Source organism: Miscanthus floridulus, chromosome 3 (assembly GCF_019320115.1).
Source record: "Miscanthus floridulus cultivar M001 chromosome 3, ASM1932011v1, whole genome shotgun sequence".
Taxonomy (NCBI): Eukaryota; Viridiplantae; Streptophyta; class Magnoliopsida; order Poales; family Poaceae; genus Miscanthus; species Miscanthus floridulus.
Genome location: NC_089582.1, coordinates 87,782,705 through 87,793,085, shown reverse-complemented (window position 1 = coordinate 87,793,085; position 10,381 = coordinate 87,782,705). Strand labels below are relative to the sequence as shown.

Genomic DNA, 10,381 nt, shown 5'->3' with positions numbered 1-10,381 from the left:
ATGAATAGTACCACTTTCGTCTTATTTGGCAAATATTGTCCAATCATGGACCAACTAGGCTCAAAAGATTCATCAGGTGATTTTTAACTAAACTGTGTAATTAATTATTTTTTTACCTACATTTAATACTCCATACAAACGGTTAAAAATTAATGTGATGGAGAGAAAGTAAAAAAACTTAGAATTTGGATGGCATCTAAACCAGGCCCGAGTAAATTGCGCGTTGCGTGGATGCACGTGTGCTCCGATCCACACACGAAAGTCTGGTAAGATGCATTTCTGCTTGAAAAAGGTGGATCGATTGTGTACAAGTTCCCCATTATTATTAAACAAAGGAAGAGAGAAGACGTAGTAATATATGGATAGAGGACGTACTATACCAGTACCATTGACAGACTCCTTTTATTTTATAAAGAAATTCCTTATCTCTGTTTTGTTTGCTTCGGCGGCAGCAAGAAATTCCTTAGCTTTTGTCTATTGTTGAAATCAAGGGTGCTTGCATGGTCCCGAAGCATTTTGTCTCCCCACTCCTTGGCTTTTGTGGTCTTGTTGGGCTTACCCTATATTCAATTTATTCGATTTGTTTTTTTTATTAAAACATTATTTTTTTTCATAATAATTTAGTTAGTTTTAGTTAAATTTTAGACCAGCTAACGACTTCTGTGTTTGCGCAAGCATGGCGCTTGCATGGTCCCGAAGCATGACGCCACACAGGCCCCATCTCACGAGATCTGGAAGCAGGATAAGGAAGAGATTCTAGAGTGCGACAGCCCTGACAGGTGCACTGAATTTTCTTCGGGTCTTCCCGCCGCCCATGAAAAATTTCGTGGACAGCCTCGCGCGTAGTATATACTCACTCCGTCCTGTATTATCTGTCGCTGGAATCCATGTGCGAAGACCAAGGCAAATCTATAAAAACAATACAGATGATAGTGACATCTGTTCTCTGTCTCTCTGTTTCAGCAGAAAAATAATAAACAACGCGAGCTCTTGGACGAACGAGTGGATAAAAATAGTGGGAGGTGGGATGCCTGACCGGGTGACAGGAAGGTTTCAGGCTAGACATAGGTGTGAGGCCCATCTACAATCTTCTAGACGACAGTTAATTCAGGACATACTACTATCGCTAGAACGACAGATAATACGTGACGGAGGGAGTATACTCCTATATATACGATGTGCGATTGTCGCATAGCCACATTGGAACGTCGTTATGACGGAATACTTGAATTTTGATTGCTTGCTTCTGACAGAAAGGACTATGAACTGATTCTGTTACGTGTACAAGATGTGTTAGCGACTCCATAAATTTATGCCATGATCGTAGACGGGATAATAGATACATAAGTTCATTCAGAAACAAATTTGGGGTCCACAAACTAATAATTAATAAAAAAGAGTTAAATACATCGTTGGTCCATTAACTTTTACCCAGATTTCACTTAGGTTCATCAACTACGAAAGTAGTTTTTCAGGTCATAAACTTTTGAAGCGATGCATCTCCGGTCCATACCTCTTCGTTTGTCTTTTTAATCTGATGTGTCAGTCCACGGTGTCGCTGATCTATCTTCTTCTGGAGGTAGTCCACGGTCAACACGGGCGGCCGATCAGGTACTCGTACTCGAACCTGGAGATCGTCATGTTCCCGGACATTTGCTGCGATATGACCGCCGCCCTGGCCAGCGTTGCGGCCTCGACGGCAGCCCTGAGCTTCGCCGTCGCCATGGCCTCCGACGCCCTCGTCGCCTCGAGCTCCTTGACTGACTCCCTGACCCTCTGCTTGACCGCACCGATCTCAGCGCCGATAGTATCCTCGTCCTCTCTGACGCACTGGTTCTCCAGCTCCGTCAGCGCCCTCTCCTTCTCCGCTGCCTCGGTCTCCTTGCCCAGCTGCCGTAGCGCGGCCGACAGCTCGGCGAGCACCGCCTCGGCCCTCTCGTCAGCGGCCATGGCGGCGTCTAGCTGGGTCCTGGCCCTGAGAAGCCTGTCGTTCAGCTGCTGCACCTGTGCGCTGGCCCTCTCCTCCTGCTCGGCGAGCCGGTCCGTCGTGGGCACCACCGCCGTGTCCGCGGACTCGAGTTCCACATCAGAACTGCTCGCCGTGGCGAACCTGTCGTCAGGGTCGCTCGCTCCGAGGCTCCTGTCTCTCCGCAGCACGTTGGCAAGCGTCCTCTTGGCCTGCATGCCCTCGCGGAATCCGCCGGCCACGGCGAGCTCGCTGTGCCACGGCCACGCTCCTCGTTTTCCTCGCCGGCCTCTCGCTCAACACCGTCGAGCGTACGCGAACCAGGGCTCATCCCTCTGGGCGTCGGCGTCTCCGCGTCTCCGTCGGCCTCGGCCTTGGCCTCCCTCGCGGTGCAGCGCATGCAGCGACGAGCGGGGCCCTCGTCGTACGCCGACACGCCAGGAGAGCACCGGAGCCCGAGCTCTCGCCAGTTGCTTCTTCGGCAGCCTCGAGCTTCAACGCCACTGCTTCTTCGGCAGCCGAGGACGTGGCGTGGAAGACGAAGGGGGGCGTGCTGTCCACCTCCTCCTCCCCTGCCTCCGTCATCTTCACGTTGGTCGTCTACTGCAACAGCGGTGGGCTCATGACCTCCGTGGTGGCGGGCATCCCGCAGGTGGTCTGGTCCGCCAACCGCGGCCAGCCCGTCGGGGAGGGCGCGTCTGCAGAGCTCATGGCCGCGGGCAACCTCGTGCTCCGCTCTGCCCCCGGTGGCACCATCGTGTGGTCCGCGGGCACCGCGGGACGGTCCGTGGCCGCGATGGCCGTCACCCGCGATGACAACCTGCTGCTCCTCGACGCGCGGAACGCCACGATGTGGCAGTCGTTCGACCACCCCACCGACGCGCTGCTCGTCGGGCAGTCGCTGCGCCAGGGCGCGCGCCTCGTCACCAACTCCTCCACCGCTGACTGGTCCGCGAGCCGGCTCTACCTGACCGTCGCCGACGACAGCCTCAGCGCCTACGTCGACGCCAAGCCGCCACAGTGGCACTACCACCTAGGATTCAGCAAGGCCACGATGAGACGCTGCGCCTGTTGCCCAAGTGCTCCCACGTCTTCCACCCGGACTGCATCGACACGTGGCTCGCCTCGCACGTCACCTGCCCCCGTCTGCCGCTCCAACCTCGTCCCGGCGCCGACGACAACACCCAGCCGCCCGACGATGACGCGCCTGAGCTGCAGCTGCCGGCGGCGGCTCTCGCGCAGGAGCTGCCGTCGCCCACAGCCGCGCCGCCAGCGGCTGCTGCTGCTGCGCTCCAAGTCCGGCCACGCGCCCGCACGATTCCCGCGCTCGCACTCCACAGGGCACTCGCTCGCAGTCGCAGCATCTGCCCGACCACGTGCTTCGGGACCTCGCCGCGGCGGGGAAGCTCCAGCGCACCACGAGCCTAGTCGTGTTCTGCTCTAGCCGCGGCGGCAACACGTGCTGTGGCGTCAGCGTCAGGACAGGGCCGCCGGTGGCGAATTTGCGGGTGCCAACGAGGTGCTTCACCGCGACGGCTAGGTATCGCCGCCGTCCCTGTGGAGCAGCCGGATGTGGCGCCGCTGCCTGTGCTGATCGTGGACTACCTCCAGGTGACAGATCAGCAACACCGTGGACTGCCATATCAGATTAAAAAGATAAACGAAGGGGTATGGACTAGAGATGCACCACTTTAAAAGTTTATGGACCTAAAAAAATCACTTTCGTAGTTGATGGACCTAAGTAAAACATGGATAAAAGTTAATGGACCAACGATGCATTTGGAGTCCACAAACTAATAATTAATAAAAAATATACGTATTTTGTTCATTCACATTTGTTTTTTTTCCTAACCAATAACTACTAAGAAACTAATCCTATTAGCTCATATATGTAGACTAATGGACTAGCAAGCCTAACAACTAGTACATGACTAGATGACTAATAATTAGTCTACCTTGGATCTTTATTAGGGGCTAAAAATTGGTTAACTAGTTGTTAGTCTTATGGATCCAAAGGCTTTGATTACCAATTACCATGTTAATCCTTTTAATAATTTTTTAACCATGAAAATTGTTTATGTTTGTCGCTCCATTCATAGATGTACAAGTGGAATGAATTGCGTGGTATGCATCATGCATACTTAGTTTTAGTTGGGTTTTTTCATATCTTGATATCATCAGACACCGACTGTGTGGCATATCCAGAAATGAGGCAAATTTGTTTTATAATAATTGAAAGTTAGAAATCTAACTAGTGGTGCATAATAGATATAACACAGAGCACAAATGACTATATGAATTCAAAATGCTCAAGCAACATGTATAATATTTTATTTTTGGAGAAAAAATGTATAATATTGTAGATAGAAAAATACCTAATAAAGAGCAGCCTTGATCAAAACATCATATATGTCTTTACAATTCCATACTGTTTTGCCCACAATCTTCAATTCTACATTAAAATTTACAAAATGTCATAGTTTTTTTATTTATTTTAAAAACAAGATATAACAGTAAAAATTGAAATTAGCGAATACAATACAACAAGCCCTTCATTGACAAATATATAGCATTGTAAAGAGAATTGTGTTGTACTCAATTTCTTCTCCGAGAACTTCCAACAATTGCCAGTTTAATGTTCTACCAAAAAGGACAAGCAGGCCAATGTTATGATTATATTGCTATGGTATGCTCCCAAAGACCTTATGGACACTAATAAGATATTTGCTCCATCATCAATATCCTTCAACTAGTAAACTCAGTTATTATTAGCTATGCATGGCCCCTCGATATGTATCAAAGCGTCCAAGTAGGCTGATAGGTTCAATAATGGAGCAATCAAGTTAATTTAGAAGTTTTGACAGCACACTGCCATGAGCTCTTGGCAAATTGAAAAACAAACCTGCTTCATCTGCAGAAACCATTGAGCAACCAGTACACTGGACACACACCCGCTTCATCGCCTCAACGACACCACGTGAGTGGCGTTGGATAATATAAGGTCTGGACTATACAAATATGTGCTGATAAGTCGCTCGTGAATGCAGAGGCACCGCTGCGGTGCTATGAGGGGCGCTGGGGTTTGGGGCTTAGTAGCCATGTTCCCACAAGGGAACGAGAACAGGAACTTTGGGTGTTGTTTTATAAAATGGGAACGTAAATGTTCCTGAATCGATGATGTGGATGTTTCTGGAACGATGTTTTCGAAACGAGGAATGTGGTCATGTTCCAAGTTTCTGGCTGCTAAGGTCTGGAGGCGACTAGGGAAGAAGCAAGCTGAAGTCATCGAGCCGATCCAAAGTTAAAAATCATTCAAAAATCAATTAATTGATTTTATTAAAATTAAAATAAGTTAGGGGAGTGTTTTGAGAACTCTTAGAGATGCTCTAACGTGTCAAACTTTACGGCTTCTCTCAAAATTATGCACTAAGGGCGTGTTTAGTTCCGAAAATTTTTGGCTTTTGGCTACTGTAGCACTTTCGTTTATATTTGACAAAAATTGTCTAATTATAGACTATCTAGGCTTAAAAGATTCGTCTCACGATTTCTCGACTAACTGTGTAATTAGTTTTTTTTTTTACATTTAGTACTCCATGCATATGCCACAAGATTCGATGTGACGGTTACTATGCAAAAATTTTTGACTTTTGGGTGGAACTAAGCGGGGCCTAAAGTTGTCCTTGTAAACTAACCGGAGGGAGTACAGTAAAGCTCGAACCCCAAGAGAGAGGGAATGCCACCATTCGTATTGTGGTTTGAATGGAGACTTGTACTTAGTAAATTTCACTTTCTTTTATCGCAAACCCATGCACAGTGCTAAAGGAAAACTTATGAATGTACTAAGTGTTCTTGAAAAAAAAAACTAATTATACATGATCGGATATTCATGGGGTTTAATCAAATTAAATGTCATGCAAATTTAAGCTGCACTATTAATTATATATTGGAAAATGTTTAAATTCACTAAAAGAAACTCACATGTTTAGCCTAAAAATTGACATCACTATTACGAAATTATTTACTTTGCAACCCTCGACCGAAAAAAAGAGAGAGAAGGAGCATTCACTATTCTGATATCCTAAGGTTCATGACAGGCACTGCCACTGACCGAAACTCCGAGACAGAACATGTGTTCTTCCCTCCTCTGCCCCTGGACAAACGGCAGAGCAACTGAAGTACTGAAGGGAGGCCACACCCACACCGCACACCTGCCTGCCTCAGATTCCCATTCCCTAGTGTTCATCAGTTGCATACACTCAGATCACGCGAAGAAGCTGGAGACGTCGATGTCGAGCTCGTCGACGAACCCGTCGCCGTCGGCTCTGTCGATCGTTGACATGACTTCTTGGAACCCGAACAGCACGTCGTCGCCGGCGACCTCGAAAGGCGGGAAAGAGACAACGTGGTTGGAGTCCGAGGTCGCCGGGGACACGCCCCAGTTCTCGGACGTGGACGGCGCGGAGAAGGGGCTGCGCTCCGGCACGAGGCACCCGCTCGCCGTCGCCGGCGTGGAGGAGAAGCAGAAGGGCGCGGACGCGTCCCAGCCCTGCAGCTGCTGCTCTGGCTCCACGGTCGGCCCCTCGGTCTTCACCGTCAGGTTGGTGCCCGGCTTGTCGTTGTACTCGGGCGCCAGCGCGTCCGCGGCAGCCTGGCCCGCCGCCGCCCTCTGGCTCTGAACGCAGGTGTGGTCGCCGAGGTAAACGACGTCAAAGAACGTCGGGTCCTCGTCTGTGCGCTGCACTTGCTTCGTCGCCGCGCATCCCTGAGCGTGCCGGTGCGTGCAGCGGTAGTAGCCCCTGCAATGTTTGCACGGGTCACGTTAGCCTCAGGCCCAGAATCTTGTTTATTGGGGAAAAAAAGAAGAGGTTTTGCTTGTGCATCCAGAACAAGATTTGCACAAAGTAGCATCACCAATCCGATTTGGAAATTGCTCTATGAATCACTGTTCCCCCCAGCATCGGACAAAGAAATGAAGAATAAGTGGAGGCCAGCCAAACACTTGCAAACAACACAAACAAACAGAGGCAGCACTTTTTTTCAGAAAGCAGAGGGAAATGATTCCGATTCCACTTGCGATAAGAACACGTGCAGATGAGATTAGGCTCTGTAGTCTGGAAAACAAAAGAAAAGAAAATCTTTTGATAGATAGGAACTGTGTCAAGTGGCAACCTTGGGTGTTTGGCGCCAAGGATCTCCTTCTGGCCGTACTTCCTCCAGCTGTGGCCGTCGTCGGCCGGGTGGTCGCCGCCGCCTCCGGCCGAGCTCACCCTCACCTCATGCCTCTTCTTGTCCATGGTCTTCCTGCAAGTTCACATAAAACCACTCCAAAAACTCAGCAAACAGAGACGGGTTTTTTCTGTTTCTTAATCGGGAAGCCCGATGGAATGGATACCTTTTCTTGGTGGCCTTGATGAAGGGCGCGTCGGAGGCGTCGCTGAGCGGGCTGGCGACGGCGGAGCGCTTCCGGGCGCCGCCGAGGCTGGAGGTGGTGATGAGCAGGCTGATTGAGCGCTCGGCGATGGAGGAGATCTGCGAGGTGAGGTGCTTGCAGAGGTCGGGCGAGGAGCCGCCGAGGTGCACCTCCAGCTGCCTCGCCAGCTCCTTGACGTGGCCCAGCAACGTCACCACCAGCCGGCTGCCTCCATTGCCGTCGACAACGCTGGCGGCCATCGATCGCTCGACCTCTTAGGTTAGGATGGTAGGGCAGGAGGCCGGGCCGCCGGGTGGTGATCGATATTTGGTGGCGATGGCAATGGTGCTCCGAAACTGGAGGCACCCCAGGACTGTGTCGCGGCTGCTGCTGGGAGACGAGAAGAGGCCAGTGGGGAGGTAGGTGACTGGGCTGTGAGGGAGCCAGGGAGTGATGAGGCGAACGGCGCAGGGAGCTGCCCTGTTTATAACGGCGACGCCAACGACGGCAACAAAAACAAAAACAAGGGGAGCGAAGCGCGTCTTGGGGAGGGGATGCCTGTTGCAAGTGCAGCCGGATTGTTTGGGTTTTGGACTAGACTAGAGAGTAGAGGAGACTGGGTTATGATTGGCCATGTCGGATTCGGATCGGGCCGCCCGGCCGTAACACGTCTTCATGCTGCCGAGTGCCAAACGTCCCAGAAAGGGGTCGCTAGTCGCTACCCCTACCAGCAGCTTCCTCGGAGGCTTCGTTTTCGTTTTCGATCAAGGGCCTCGTGATCGAGCAATGCTCATCAGTCATCACCCTACTAGCTAATTGTCGGATTTTTCCTTGGTGACTGACAGGAGATGTTATTACGAGGGAGCAGCAGCAACTTCAGGCTCTTCGATTATTTTACGCACGCACTGACAACTGAGAATATTGGATGAGGTAGCTTACTAGTACTTCATCCTACCTACTGCTATAGTAGTATCGGAAAGGAGATATCCTCCAGCACACCTAACAGGAGCTTGCTTGCTCTAGCTTCTAGGTGTGGTCGAGTCTCTACAGATCTCACAAATCTCTAGTTTTGGCCATGCCTCAGGTTCTCCGAGGTTCCAAAATAATTTTAATTAAAAAAAGCCTACAAGGACGATCGAGCTTGTACAAAGAAGGTAAGCAAAGTACATGACTTTTTTAAAGGGAAACAGGAGGGATTTTACCCCCTACTGTGCTTTTTTGCAAGAAAAAAGGTACAAAAAGGTTCCATAATACAAAATCAAGAGACAAAAAAGCTTACAAAAAAATAGAAAGGATTACACCTAAGCTTATAGCCGTAAATCAATAAGAGGATGAAAGTTTGGTTTGGCCCCTAGAATAACTAGGGCAAACTTGATTTTAAAAATTGTCTTGCAACGCTGCACTGAAAGCCTGAATGTTCCTGAAAACAACATCATTTCTTACCGTCCACATTGACCAGCACATGGTAACCACATTCTCCATGAAAAAAGGCAATTGGAGTTGATCTTTGAAGCTTTCGAAAATCTGCAAAGGACCGGTGTTGACTGGAACAAAGAGGTGGAGAGTGTTCCAACAAGCCAAAGAAAATGGGAAACCCAACACTAGGTGAAAGAGAGTTTCTTCAAGACCCTGGAGGCAGTAGTCGTGGATGGACCCGTCCCCCTCCCCACCCTTCCCTTCCTCCCCACGACGTTGGTGGCGCCGCTTGGCCCCTGCCGTCGAGCCTCCACCAAGCAGTTGAACCACCCCTTCTAGACCCAGATCTGAGCTCCCCACGCCCTGATTTATCCATTCATGGGGTCGGTGGTGCAGAGCCAGCGTTCCTCGGCGAGCCCACCGCCCCAGAGTGCTCCCCTCAACCTTGCCCGTCGGAGGTCACTCAGGCGCCGACGGCCAGCAACAGCCCCACCCCCAACTCTAGTTCCAGCCTGCCGGCAATGGCCATGCCAACAACAATGGAGCCGTTAGACGACCTCTCCTCCCCCACTTTCGGCGCCGCCCCCACAAAGCCCAGGCCCAAATCCATCGCCGTTCTGCTGCCCCAAGCCAACGTAGCCGCCATCACCCCTCCTCCTGGTGCGTCCCTCGGCCGGGGATGTCCCCAATACCTGGCTGCCGCTGGCCTCGGATGGAAGGATGGAGGACGAGACACCGGTCGTCGTCGAGGATTTCCTGGATGACGAGGACGAGGAGGAGGAGGATGCTGTGGTAGAACCGCCCGAAATAACACGTTTTCGGGGGCGCTCGTCTTCCACTAGACACTAAGCACCTCGAAAGTGATCTACATCGGACAGTTCCATCAAGCACACCCCAAGGGAGAACTCGAAACAATCCACATTTTACCGCCAGGATCCAATAATGAGTACAAGCTTACAACACTTAGTCCATTTCATACAACAAGAGTTCTTGGAAATTATTTATTACAATACCTGAGTTCAGAGTGCGATAATTAAATAGCGGAATGAAAATAAACATCTAGCAGAAACGATACTAGGATCCGTCTGTGCCCACCAGAAAAATCCTCCACACAAGAGCTACTCCTCAAGCCGCACCTGCAACATGGGTAAAATAAACCCTGAGTACACAATGTACTTGCAAGACTTACCCGACTAGTGGGAATAGTTTTCCGACTCTCAAGGATATGATAGGCAATATGGGTTTGTTGTTTTTTTGTTTGTGGAAAGCATTACTAATAGTTCATCATTATAGTCAAGTTTTATTAGTAGTCATGATTACTTTATTAGCTAACCATTCTAGGTAAGCACTTCTTCTACTTCAAGCAAGGGTTAAGCAATCAGAACCATTTCACCATCTTTCATCTTCCAGTTCGTACTACGGTGCAAGACCATAGCCAAGTCGTACCATCTCATGGAAACGGCGATTCGTGGACCAATGTATCCCAGCTGGGTACCCCAAAACACACACTCCGTTTGTACCCTAGGCACAAACAAGATCAACCCATTCCACTTTAGTCACGGGGTCCAGGTCCCCGTCTAAACTTGGAC

The 10,381-nt window shown here is 50.0% G+C and overlaps 2 protein-coding genes across 2 annotated transcripts; both read right to left on the bottom strand.

The window, feature by feature from the left end:
* Positions 1 to 1,590: 1,590 nt before the first annotated feature.
* LOC136543994 (protein PLASTID MOVEMENT IMPAIRED 2-like) lies at positions 1,591 to 2,184 on the bottom strand. Its single transcript, XM_066536289.1, has one exon. The coding sequence runs from the start codon at positions 2,182 to 2,184 to the stop codon at positions 1,591 to 1,593; it is 594 nt and encodes a 197-aa protein (XP_066392386.1).
* A 3,830-nt stretch (positions 2,185 to 6,014) lies between these two features.
* On the bottom strand, positions 6,015 to 7,945 carry LOC136541866 (transcription factor WRKY19-like). Its single transcript, XM_066534028.1, has 3 exons — positions 7,359 to 7,945; positions 7,136 to 7,267; positions 6,015 to 6,762 (listed from the first exon to the last, which is right to left on the bottom strand). The coding sequence occupies exons 1-3, from the start codon at positions 7,634 to 7,636 to the stop codon at positions 6,228 to 6,230; spliced, it is 945 nt and encodes a 314-aa protein (XP_066390125.1). The 5' UTR covers positions 7,637 to 7,945; the 3' UTR covers positions 6,015 to 6,227.
* Positions 7,946 to 10,381: the final 2,436 nt, after the last annotated feature.

Excerpts from the sequence above, each read along its gene's own strand:
- LOC136543994 (XM_066536289.1), bottom strand. The coding sequence starts at position 2,184 with ATGCAGGCCAAGAGGACGCTTGCCAACGTGCTGCGGAGAGACAGGAGC.
- LOC136541866 (XM_066534028.1), bottom strand. The coding sequence starts at position 7,636 with ATGGCCGCCAGCGTTGTCGACGGCAATGGAGGCAGCCGGCTGGTGGTG. Across the intron at positions 7,268-7,358 it reads ATCAAGGCCACCAAGAAAAG|GAAGACCATGGACAAGAAGA; the intron begins GTATCCATTCCA and ends GTGAACTTGCAG. Across the intron at positions 6,763-7,135 it reads CTTGGCGCCAAACACCCAAG|GGGCTACTACCGCTGCACGC; the intron begins GTTGCCACTTGA and ends CAAACATTGCAG.